The 13,254-nt window shown below is 38.6% G+C and overlaps 1 protein-coding gene across 5 annotated transcripts in view; it reads left to right on the forward strand.

Annotated features, from left to right (window-relative positions):
• The window catches only part of grid2ipa (glutamate receptor, ionotropic, delta 2 (Grid2) interacting protein, a), a 31,948-nt gene extending 18,696 nt beyond the window's left edge, over nt 1-13,252 (forward strand). For 3 of the 5 annotated variants that reach the window (XM_077211869.1, XM_077211871.1, XM_077211870.1), the window contains 10 exons: nt 107-1,846; nt 2,246-2,333; nt 6,665-6,754; nt 7,066-7,262; nt 7,453-7,608; nt 8,218-8,304; nt 8,417-8,546; nt 8,789-8,907; nt 9,581-9,745; nt 10,743-13,252. In XM_077211869.1, coding sequence (XP_077067984.1) covers nt 107-1,846; nt 2,246-2,333; nt 6,665-6,754; nt 7,066-7,262; nt 7,453-7,608; nt 8,218-8,304; nt 8,417-8,546; nt 8,789-8,907; nt 9,581-9,745; nt 10,743-10,826 — 2,856 coding nt within the window. In that variant the 3' untranslated portion in view covers nt 10,827-13,252. Of the gene's footprint in view, nt 1-106; nt 1,847-2,206; nt 2,334-6,664; nt 6,755-7,065; nt 7,263-7,452; nt 7,609-8,217; nt 8,305-8,416; nt 8,547-8,788; nt 8,908-9,580; nt 9,746-10,742 lie in introns of all 5 variants that reach the window. The other 2 variants (XM_077211868.1, XM_077211866.1) reach the window with 1 other exon arrangement.
• The last annotated feature ends 2 nt before the right edge of the window (nt 13,253-13,254 follow it).

Genomic DNA, 13,254 nt, shown 5'->3' on the forward strand with positions numbered 1-13,254 from the left:
TTTTATTGTTGTGACAATACTTCATTGGCTTGACAAGTACAGTGGATAATCTTAAATGGCTAATCTGTAATGCCATTTGTGTGTTTTGCTTCAAAAATAAAACCAGGATGTTGTCCAGATGACTTTCCAGGATGAGGAAGAGGAGGTAGAGGAAGAGGATGAGGAGGAGGAGGATGAAGAGGAGGAAGAGGGTCCGTACATGCCTCCCGAGTTAAGCAGTCCAAGCGAAGTGCATAGTAGCAGCGAGGATGCCAGCTCTCTCACCTACTCCTCCAGCTCTGAGCACATTCCTCCACCCCCTCTGACTCCACCTCCCCCTCCCCCTGTCCAATTCAACGACCCCCCTACACCTGCTAGATTCACCCCTGACCACACACCTCGACAGTTGACCATCCGTCGCCACCCTGGACCACCTCCTCCGCCTCCACCAAGGGCTAACCCACCTCCAAAACGACAGTCCATTCACAAGGTGTTGCCCACACGTGATGAGCAGATGACTCAGCACCAAGTCCTTCAGGAGCACCACTCACTTCCAGTTCAACCAACAGCTGGCCACCCTCAGCAATTTCAGCAGCAGATGCACCAATCTCTGCCCCCTATGCTTTCTCCAGAAATAAACCAGTCATCCATCCCCAGTCATGCAATGTACGAGATGCACCATCAGGTTAATCCAGCTCACCAGGTTCATCAACACCACCAGATGGAACAGGATCACCAGATGCATCCAATGTATCAAATTAAACCAAGTTGCCAATCTCAGTCTATCAAAGTGCATCAAAACCGTCACTCACACCAGACTGTTCAGACTCAACTCTCTAGTTCTATGGATAGGCTTGATAGGATTGAAAGAAAAGAACACTCGGATAGACATATCTATGAGATGCAGTCCCAACCCTTGCATTCAGATCAACAAATACAACATGCTTATCAGATGCATCAGAGTCATCAGGCCCACCTCTCAAGCTCTATGGATAGACTTGACCGATTGGAGCACATCCAGCGCATGGAACGCTTGGAGAATTTGGAGAGAATTGAGAGATTGGAACGGGCTGATAGACAGATGCACAGAGCACACATGGCTCAAGCCGTTTCTCAAGCTATTCAACCATCTCAGCAGACTCAGCAACAGTACCTCCAACAGATGAATCAAGCTCATCAAGCCTACCCACCCACCCAGCCTCCTCCGCCAAGCCGCCACATTCACCAGATTGAACACATACACCAGGTTCAGCCCATCCAGTCGGCTCCTCAGTACCACCAGATCCACCAGCCCCACCAAACTCACCAGAACCAACAGATTCTGTCGACCTTCCAGCCTCATCCTTCACAACAGCCGCAACAGCCACAGCAGCTTCAGCAGCAACAAATGCAGCAGCAACAACAACTTCAGCAGCAGCAGATTCAACAGCAGCAGCAGATTCAACAGCAACAACAGCTTCAGCAGCAGCAACAGCTTCAGCAACAGCAAATTCAGCAGCAACAAGTTCAGCAGCAACAACAGATTCAGCAACAGCAACAGCATCGCTCAACCCCTCAGATTCCCCCCATTGCACAGGCCAGACAGAGCCCTCAACCCATGTATCACGAATATCGTCATCACCACCACCATCATAGCCACCATGAAGCCCAGTCACAAACACAGCCACCAAGTACACCCCAATCTCAAACTCACCACTGCACTGAAGGGTCCACTGTGGAGCCACCTCCTCCACCACCTTTACCTCCACCTTGCGTGCCGCCTCCTCTACCAAAGGCCTCACCGCAAAAATCGGATTCAAGTCATATGAGTGTAAAGAGGCTACGCTGGGAACAGGTGGAAAATTCTGAGGGAACCATTTGGGGACAGGTAATGTAGTTTGCCTTGAAACCAGCCTGAAAAGCTAAGTGTTTGTGTGGTTAAGAACTGCTTATGTCTCAAATAGCTGTTATTAGAGATTTACACCATTCACTTTTGACTCAATATATTTAGACAATGTTCTGCATCAGGTCTGGTAAGCTTTAAGGATATCTGATTCCAGTGGTTGTTTATTATATTTGCGGTTTCAAACCGGTAAAAGAGCATAAACCACTCACAACTGACAATTCTCTAATATTTGGAGGAGACCTTGAAAGGATGGAGTATGCCATTTGAGACATATATTGAGGTCTGTTGTAATGAGGAACATTTCACGAGGTCCATTGTCATGTGTTTGTCTCATTCCATTAGAATGAAGTATGTAAGGACAGATGTGTTTTCTCACTGCAGTTGGAAGAAGACTCTGATTACGACAAGCTGAGTGACATGGTGAAATACCTAGACTTGGAGCTTCATTTTGGAACACAAAAGAGCCCTGGTGAGTAAAGTGTGAGAAACGTTATATCTATTACTCATTTCCAAGCTGATGCAAACAAGCTGCTGACCAGCTTCTGACCAGCAATCACCAATTTCTTTAAAAGAGAAAGATACAGTACGGTGAATAGGTAGTAACAGGCCACATTTGTTGTTTGTAGAGTGTACTGATCTCCATTTTGAATTAACAAGGATAATGGAATATTTCTGTCTTTTAATACTTTTAAAAGCACAGTAAAGTCCATCATTTAACGTGAGAATATGAGGAACACCTGTGATTCTGCCCAATATTGGCTGTGCTTGAAAATCGAGTGTTCAGACAACAAGAGCCATAGTAAAAGAGGACACTAAGATGCCTACGGCAGCTCTTAAGGAGTTACAGTCCTCCTTGACTGAGACAACAATAGCTTGCACATATCATGAATCTAGCTCGAACTGAAAGGTTGCAAAAAAAAATCTCACCTTTAGAGACCTTGAGAAAACCTCTTTATAGCACATCTTGTGAAAGACAGAGGGAGATTCTAAGGTCTTATATGATGGAAAATTGAACTTCTGGGCCAATGAGCTGTTTGTCATTGACCTTTAATATAAACCCATGGAACATTTAGCCACTTTTCCACCACTGAGCCGAATGGTTCTAAGAACGGTAAGGATCGGTTCCAGTTATATTTCCACTTGAGCTTTGTTCGGCACAGCAGGATTGACAACCATTTTCGGCCCGCCAATGGAAAAGTGGCTTTTGATTTGTTTTTTAGTTTTTATTTATTTATTTATTTTATATAATACCCAATAAACAAATATGCGGGGGAAAATTATTTCTTTAATCTTTTGAACATATCGATGAAGATGAACACCACCACAATGTTGTGGTGCCAGTGGTAAATGTCTCTACGCCCAGACTTTCCACCTTGCAGTGTGGAATGGTATTGGTCATAATTAAGTTTTAATTGTAAATGTTGGCTGTACAAATTATTTTTTTGTTTACTGTGGATGAAGAATGGTGGTAAATCTTGCCAGAAAGCTCTTCTCCAGTCTATGAGGAGGCAGGCTTGTGTGACAAAACTATGTTTTTCTATCATTTCCAACCAATATCACTAATAAGCTCATATGTAGTGTAGCGTCTGGACCAATCACACACACAAATTATTCATTATATTTAATGAATTGTCCGGCAAACTTACTCTCCCAACAAAGATCTGTATAACTTCCCCTGAAACTAACATCACAATGAAGCTAGCACCACTGGCAGAACTCAGTGTCCGGTTACATTGATAAGAAGTTTTACGACCCTGGAATTCCTGAGAGATGTGACTCTTACTTAAATCTTACTGAGAAGGAGATTTAAGCCCTAATAATCCTATATATTCTATATATATATATATATATATATATATATATATATTAAAGGTGGGCATAGATTATTTTTTTTAATCTAGATTAATCTCACTGTAATCTTGGAATTAATCTAGATTAATCTAGATTAAAATGGCTCATTTGAATTCTGCCGAAGGCATTCAGAATATGTGTGCTACCCAAAAAATGACTAAAAGTAAGTCTTTGAGAATAGTTCGCCTCGCGTAGGGATGTGAATTTCTGACAAAAATGCCATTCGACGACAATAGAGGAGCAAAAGTCGAATATCGTTCGGAAAAAAAAACAAACAAAAACGCACACTCACAATGACAGAAAGGGAGGCCAATTTCATCTTTTGCGATTTCTCATCAAACTGTTTATTAATTGAACAAGTAACATGTTTTCGTCGTTTTTTTTAACATAGTAGGCTAATTGGAAGAAGAAAAAAACAATAAGCACGACGTAGCTACAGTCCGTTTTTGCATCGCCAAACCAGATGCTCGTTAGATCAAAAAATAATGTCATATGTCATAATGATTTTATGTCAACCTGCCTTTAACGGCAATAGCCTCATCCTTTTTAAACAAATTAGTTTTCAATCAATGTAAAACTATTCGTGTGACTATGCCCCTGCGCAATACACACACATTACCGCGGGATGGCGGGTGTTCATTTCATAAACTGTACACAATGGTAGCTTATTTAACCTGCTAACCTTTGCCAGTGACGCTCTGAACCTTTTTTTTGTAGCCTATAAATTAATGTATATGTCCAAAAAACGGATAATGTCATACTTTTTAGTATTGCTATCGTGGCGTAATAATCTGTTTGGTTGTAAAATGTATTACCTGAATGAAATTAAATGGAATGTATCGTCCTGTGGAATCATTCATTCACACAGCATACGAAGATGTTCAACAAATAAATATCTTCATCGCTGGCAAAAATATGATGCATTTGCAGATTTGCTTTCACTAGACTAAACTGTAGATCCAACGGCCACTTCATCCAACGCTCTTGATGTTCTTAAATCTTCCTGTTACGACTCCGTGTCGTGTGTGATTGAACGCGCTTCAGACGATTCAGTGCATGAGGAACTGAACAGATCATTCAGACTGATTCGCGAACCGATTTAGACAGATCTGCCAACTTGTTTGATGAAGTCTTTGAACAGAATCGACTCAAAAGAGTGATTCATTTGTAAATTGAGCATCGCTCATGCTCATACAAAGATACAGCGCGCTTGGAATAAACTCATTTAACAACATGTAATTGCATTAAAAGTAAAGTAACGAGAGGAACGTCGCCCAACGTAACATGTAAAAGTATACACCTTGTGTCCCTGACAGGAAAATACCCTGGTGCGCGATCTGTGACAGTAGGCGCGGCGTCAATTATGTCAAATATAGGCCTACTAGGCTACACATGGAATTGCGCGAAAATATAACGATTATCGAAAAAGCTATTTTATGATCCCAACCCAACTTTGAGAATAGATTAACGGCGATATTTTTTTTATCGCCCGATAAGAGTCTCACGTTAACGCAGCACGTTAACGCCGATAACGGCCCACCACTAATATATATATATATATGTATAACCACTTGAGAAATGTATAAACCTGTATATAATTTTCACATCTCATGATTTTCCTTCTGATGTTGTTTTGGCCTATGTATTCTTGTGAACTCTAATGGGTTAATGTTTCAGACTTTGCAACTATGGTTTACCAAAATCATATGTGTGGCATGTTTGATCTCTATAACTTGGTACTTTGAAGATAGAAATGACTGTGTACATGATATATCGATAACAACAACATAGTATTACAAGAATATTTCATAGTTCTTCATCAAGCTACCTCCCATCCAGCGTGCACAAGCAAATGACCCCTCTTGGAACAAAGACCCATAAATCAAATTCTTCCGCCTGGAAACTCAACCTTTCTCATTGGTCGAGCCAATCCCGGGAGCCGGGACCTTTCTAAATCTTTAAATTGCATCGACTTCCACCATTGACTCTCTTGGTTTCTCAGAACCTCCTGGGTGTTGTGCTGTCCTGCGTGGCCTCACTAGGGCCCCAGGCCTTGACCTAACCAGCCATGTGCTCACTCAGGTGACTCTCTCAAGCACGACAAAATCAAGGACAAACTCAGGAGTTGGTCAAAATGTCTTCATTCAACGCAGAAGAAGTCCGTCTCAACTCCCACCATCGGCTCTGCATGTCCTCCCTGGCCCAGGGCCGGCAGGAGGACATATTTTCTTCAATCTAGCTCAGAAGAAAACGATTGCAACTTCAACATTTGACACTCACGGAATCATCAACTACTTCAATTTTCAACAACTTCAAGAATTGTGTCCATTGCAAATGCAAATCGCAAGTATACTTTTAATGAGGTGCTTTGAAAATGATAAACTGATGGTTCTTTTCATAGTTAAATGGATTTTTTCCATAGTTCCATTTCCTGCCTCCGGATTCATTCTGTCACTTTAACCATCTACCTATGAATGCATGTATGAATGTGTAACTGTTTGTATGTTAGTTATGTTTTCGTGTTTTTGTTAATAAAACCTGTGCACAATATGTGTTTGGTTCTGACTCCCTGCTTGCATACAAAGTTTAATCTACGATCTTGACCCTGTTACATGCTCTAAGCGCTGTACATGCTAGGAAAGACTTATTTTTCTGTGGAAATGAAAGATACCCTTTTCTTAGAATAAATGAATAATCAAAAGAGTTCATTGGACGAACTGCTTAATTGCTTGAAATGTTAATTTAGCTACCTCAAGTTAATTATATTAACTGATCCAAATATTAATAATCTATTATAACCAGTTATTATTGATTATTAATATTTCATAGAGCTGATTTGCTACAGTAGGAACTCCCCGAGAGGACTTGAAAGCACTATAGGACATGACTATTCTTTTTTACCAATTGAATCAGTGTTTACCCTCACTCACGGTACGATTCATGTCTCAGTTTCTCTTCCAGAGCTCTCACCTCAGGTGGAGACTTTCAAGAAGAAAGATGTGGTGGAGATTCTCTCCCGTAAGAAAGCCTACAATGCTTGTGAGTAACAAATAATGATTGAAGTCAGGGAATTTTTCTCGTTTCTTTTTCGGGCTGTAATGGACTGCAGAGTTTACTTGTAAATGTTTAGATGATGTTCATGTGTGCTGCCCAGTCAGGTATTTACTTATATGTGACCCTGTCCTTTTTTGTCTTGCTTCGTCACAGTGTTTTTGGTTTTAAATTAGACTTGATAATGCTCTTTTTGCTTACTATCCCAACTGTAGACGATGAGCATCTTAGCTTTTAGCCATTAGCATGCAAGCACATGGTCCTTGTACACTTTATCGTCTCTTCTATCATTTTTATAGCAATCTTAATTGCCCATCTGAAGCTGTCGCCAGGCGAGCTACACCAAGTGCTGATGACGATGTCAAGCGAACGCTTGGAGTCCCCACATATTAAACAACTGCTCCTGTATGCGCCAGACGATGATGAGGTCAGACAGTACCAGCAGTACAGTGATGACCCAAGCAAACTCAGCGAGCCTGATCAGTTTGTCCTACAGGTACATGATGAATAACAGGTGTAATAATAGAGTTTGATAAATAAATGATGATTATTTTCTTTTAGCAGGATATTTATTATTATAATTTTTTTGTTGTGCCAAATACTATGATTATATGTTAAAGTATAGGTTTTATTGTATTTTTTGTGTCTGTATAATTTTAACAATTTGTGCTTTTGTATATATTCAGATGCTTTCGGTGCCTGAGTATAAGACCCGGTTGAAAAGCCTGCATTTTAAGACTACATTGCAAGAGAAAACAGAGGAGATGAGAGGGGCCTACGACTGTGTTTTCCAAGCTTCAATGGAGCTCAAGAACAGCAAAAAACTTGCCAAGATTCTGGAGGTATAATTCCTTCAGTCATTTAGTTTCTCCCCAGGCATGCATGATAATACAGTCACCAAATCAAACAATCAGAATCAGAATCAGAATCAGAATCAGAAAGAGCTTTATTGCCAAGTGTGCTTGCACACACAAGGAATTTGTTTTGGTACTGAGGCTTCCAGTGGACATATACAAATACAACATGAAACATAATACTACAAATTATAAGAATAAAAAATAAAAATATAAATATATGAGAATAAAACTATCACAGTTGGGTTTAGTCAGAATAGACATTTTCAGATTTACAGATTATGAACCTATTTACAGTGTTTTGAATATTATAAATAAATAAATCTACATATAAGTATCACCTGAGTTGTGGGATATTGCACTAAACAGTGGGAGTATTGCACTTACAGGCATATGCCTTGGGAGGAGTGTTAACTGTTCAGGAGGGAAATGGCCTGTGGGAAGAAACTGTTCAAACAAAGAAAATCATTCACAGATAAAAGACTGTTGACATGTTCTTAAGGCAGGCTGTTCATAATACGCACTGAATACTGTTGGATAAAAATGACCTTCTTATCATGGCATGTAGATTAACTTATTTTATTTATTTTTTTCCAGTTTGTGCTGGCTATGGGGAATTACCTGAATAACGGCCAACCAAAGACCAATAAAACGACTGGATTTAAGATCAATTTTCTCACTGAAGTAAGCCTTGTCGCAGTAAATGCATCGTTCATCATAAGGTTTCGTAGAAGTTTATTTAAAACATTCTTTTTTAACATTATATAACAACAATTCACCATTTTTCTGCTTAAAGCTCAGTACCACCAAAACAGTGGATGGAAAGTCAACATTTCTACATATCCTGGTGAAATCATTATGCCAGCACTTTCCCGAGGTTCTGGACTTTAGGAAGGAGCTTATGACGGTACCACAAGCAGCCAAAGGTGAACATCTACTCGAGTCCAGTTCCTCTGGACGTTTCTTATATGCAGTCCGAATTCATTCGGTTTTTTAGTAATGTTTCATGGATGAAGGCTGGAGATTTATTCAAACACTGATTACACAGTCCATGGTGCTCCTCATCAAGTTATGTCTGAGACATGGATCATCATTCCCATTTAATGTTGGTTTCCATAGAGGGTGCTGCAGATCTCTTTAATATTTGTCATTGATTTGTTCTCCACAGTGAATCAGAGAAACATCACCTCTGACTTTAACGACCTACATGCCACAATCCAGGACATTCGGTTAGCCTGCCAGCAGATGCCAGCCGCCGCTGAGGATCGATTTGCTGTTGTTATGAGTGTATCCTCCATCATTATATCTAAAATGGCTAGATATGATATGCTAGATAGATAAGTCCACATTACTTTTTACCAGTTGTGAAGTCATAATTATGATGTCAGCTGAGTTCAAATAAAACTTTGGTCGGAGATAGTGATGTACCTTTTTCAACTAGAATTTAGCAAGATTTTTAAACCACATCCACAAAATGATGATAATGTGCATTGGGTGGGTTATTATTCAATTTAATTTTATATAGAATTGTTATAAATTTTAATGTAAATTGTACAATACTATGGTATTTTATGTAATAAACTTTGATGTAAATTCAAAAAATTCCTTAATTTGAACAAATTTGAACAAATTTACATCTATTAGATGCAACATGTTTTCTCACTGACATGTGGAAACTCTAGGTTTAAGGAAAATCCAGTTTCCCCACTCGTAATTACGACTTTGTGGTGGCTTGCATGTGTGTTCAAGTCATAAATACAAACTTTCCAGACATTACTTGAATGCACTTTTAGCATGTCTTATAGTTGCAAAAATGGAATGGGGACACTTTTTATAAGACTTTTCCCAGCAGACCCACGTCAGATACCAAGCAGGACAAGATTATATGAACATTTCGACCATGGAATATGCTTGATATTTGCCAAATTCATCACAAACCACCTTAACTGCTTGCATGTAGGGATTTCTGGAAAACAGTCACCCTGCAGTGCAGTCTCTGGAGTCTCTACAGCAGCTGGCGATGGAAGAGTTCTGCAAAGTCGCTTCATTCTTCGGGGAGGATGGAAAGACCACCGCCACTGAGAGTTTCTTTGGTATCTTCTCTGACTTCATTGCCAAATTTGAGGTAAGCTTTGTATTCGACAACCTGATGGATATTTATTTTTCAATTTGCAAGTCAATCTAGTAAATGAGGTGAATGCTAGCAAAGAAATGCATTGAGGCTTTTGGCACAGACAGGTGGAAAAATAGGTCACTCATCCTTCCCTCATCTGAGCTCACTCGAGAGCTGTTTTTAGACATGATCTACTCGCTAATGTTTTACCAAACATTAACAATGTCTGTTACAAGACTAACACATACTAATAGATATCACCATACTTCCCCGATTGACTGAGATTGAGAATTGCAAAAAAAAATGTTGTATTACAAATTTTCTAAAATGTTGGAAATGAGGCATTATTTATTTAAATAAACACTAATTTGCATACATTTCAAAAAAAAAAAAAAATCTGAACATTGGATAAGCCAGGTTTAAAATGTATGTTTTATTTTGTTTGCAATTTAGAGTTAAAGTTTTTTTACGGAGGGCTTTTTGGATAAAGAAAATGCACTCAATGGGGAAAAAAAGTTTTTATAAAGAACATTTTGCATAAAATCAGGTAAATGACATATGAACAGACCCCTCTTTAAAAGCCTTCAGAATATAGATAGGAATAAAACGGTAAAGTTTGGTGTATCTACAATGTACATTAAGTGCACTGAAATAGAAATTTCTGGCACAGCTCTGCAGTAAAAGCTCATTTTGAGAACACAGCCTGATATAATATGATAAAAGATATGTACTTTAATTAAAATCTACACATGCAAATAAAGTGCAATAAAAATGAACACTTAAAAGTGTATTTTGAATGTTTTATTTCCACTAGTCTGAAACAACACTTTATGAAAAGCCAAACAGCCCAAAATCTCAAAATTGACCAATGCTTGGCAAAACAATATTTTTGCCTGCAGTGTCTTGACTTAATAGTGAAAATGATTAGAGTTTATGATATTTCTGGATGATGAGTTTATATTTTATCGGTATTATATGTGTATTTCAATATGTTTGTTGTTGTTTTTAGAGGGCTTTGAGTGAAATCCAGACCACAGAAAACCCTCCGCGCAGCCCCAGGAGCCCTCGCACAGCCTCTCCTGTAGCCTGGTGACGAAACCACCCAACATGAGGCACACAGACTTACAGTACATAAGCGCTCACTTACATACACTCCTATACATGTCCAGTCTGATATAGTGATAGCCTTACGGTAATTCAAGGACATGTGTACAGTAACAACAATGAGTCCTGGTGAGTTGTACAGGTGAACTCTCGGGCACAGATTGGACAGGAAAGCTTCTGTTGTAGAGCAAATAGTGCAGGGAAATATCATAAATGGCTTAAAACATTTGATTTAGGATGTTATTTACAGGATGGACTGTTTGATTGTTCTTTGTACTCAAACACTAGGACGTTTTTCCCTCTTGTAAATGGACGAGCCAAAAATTGGGACAAGAATTGCCCCCAAACTTTTTGCAGTGGATTTGTAAACATTAATAAGTGCAGTTAGATAAGATATATTTCATGTAAAGTTTAATTAGGACTGTGAGCGTCAGATTTGGCTGACTTGATATACTGTATTAATAAAAAGTGTTGTTTAGGAGAAAAGTGCTATAACAATGTGTCTTAATTCTGCTTAAATGTAATTAAACAACTTGGTTTGGAGTTGTTTCTTGGTCATTGTACTGTAAAGGAGGTATTTTGTTAAACTAATGTCTTAACTGATAAAAAGTAATTCCTGGTATGCAGAATGTTTAAGTGCAATATATTATGAATTATTGATGATGATTTCTTTCAAACAAAAAACTGCATTGATAGAGAGATATTATTTTACGAGAGAGGCAGTTACTGTAGTTGATATATTGCTTTACTAGTTACAGAAGCAATGCTGAGCTAGGTTATGATTTCACTATATCCATTTGCTATTTTTAAATATTAACTTTTTATTAAAAATTAACATTTGTGCTGCTTTATATCTGCTTTAATTCCTTATTACCATAGTGAATCATACGTATCTTATATCATTCTTTTAACTGCTATTCTGAATGTTCAAAAACATTAAACTGGACTTGATTTGTATTAAACAAACAGATTGTAAAAAAAAAATTGTGAAAATATCACAGGTGGTTGAGATCTAAGTGTTGACTGGTTTCCCAGATGTACAAATATTTATATAATATTTATCTTGTGAATTCATTTTAATTGCATCATGGTTGAAATGAAACTAAATGTAAGGAAAATATTTTTACCATATGATCAAAGCACATTTCATAGATTTCCTTTATTACTGTTATTTATTGTAATGTCAGTAATGTAAAGTTCCTACATTCTTTGAATTTTTCTTTTAGGGCTTTTTTCACAATGTTAATAGCTAATTTTCATGCTCTCATCATCGATAGGACGACCCAAAGAAGAATTTTAGTTTTGATCGACTTCGGGCCCTATTTTAACGATCTAAGCGCATGGTCTAAAAGCGCACGGCGCTAGTGCACTTAGGGCGTGTTCGAATGAACTTATGCTAGTTTAACGACGGGAAAAATGGTCAGCGCGCGGGACGCATGGTCTAAAAGGGGTCTTTTTAATTCTTATCTTAATGAGTAATGGGTGTGTTTTTGGCGTAACATGCAATAAACCAATCAGAGTCTAATCTCTAAAAGCCAGTTGCGCTCGTGCCATGGCGGACTAGCTATTTACATGGCGGAATTTGCAAGCAGAAAGACTGACCTCTTCCCCAGAGAGGAAATCTGCTCGTCCGCGAGGTTAAAACGTGTAAGCAGACCATCTACGGGACAAGGCGGATTCCACCATATCTTTATGTACACAATATTAATCTTTTACATTGTAATCCTTTTATTTTTAATATTTGGCTAGTTTATGTGTAGCTGCTTGTGCCTGTGTGAGTAATAAGCAAAGTGTATACGCACGTTGTGGACCTGCCTATATGCTCACATTACTAACGCGCTCTTTAAATAACAAAATAAATACTGTGCAATTGACTTAAGACCAGGTTTCAGTTGGTTTGGTCAATGGCGCAGTCTATTTCAGTTGCCTCAAAATAGCAACGCGCCAACAATGCGCCTGAACACACCTCTTTTCAGACCAGCACGCCCATGGGCTCAAATGCATTTGCTTTTTAAACGACGTTGAGCAGGACGCGAAAATGATAACTGCGTCAGGCTGAAACTAGCAAAAAACAATTGCTTCATGTTTTGCGCTGCATTTCGCTGGGTGTATGAGAGGGCCCTTCGTCTTTAAAGTGCCATAGAAGAAGAATGAATGGTTTGTGGTGATAAATGCAAGAAATGTAAATTTCTGGAGTTATGATCATTTACAGGGCTGTACATCACTTTTACTATTGTTTATTCATTTTAGAAATGGCATGATGGCTATTTCAGAGTTTGTTTTCCTTTCTTTTGTAATGTATCATGTATAATAAATGTTGGTGCCTCCCTCTACTAAGTAACTCTGTATAAGTGATGTTGCAACATCATCCTGTTGTCATTACTGTTTTGGTAATAAAACGCCCTTACATTTTAACC

Source organism: Siphateles boraxobius, unplaced genomic scaffold, assembly GCF_051911475.1.
Source record: "Siphateles boraxobius isolate OS27281-9 unplaced genomic scaffold, OSU_SipBor_1 66, whole genome shotgun sequence".
NCBI lineage: Eukaryota > Metazoa > Chordata > Actinopteri > Cypriniformes > Leuciscidae > Siphateles > Siphateles boraxobius.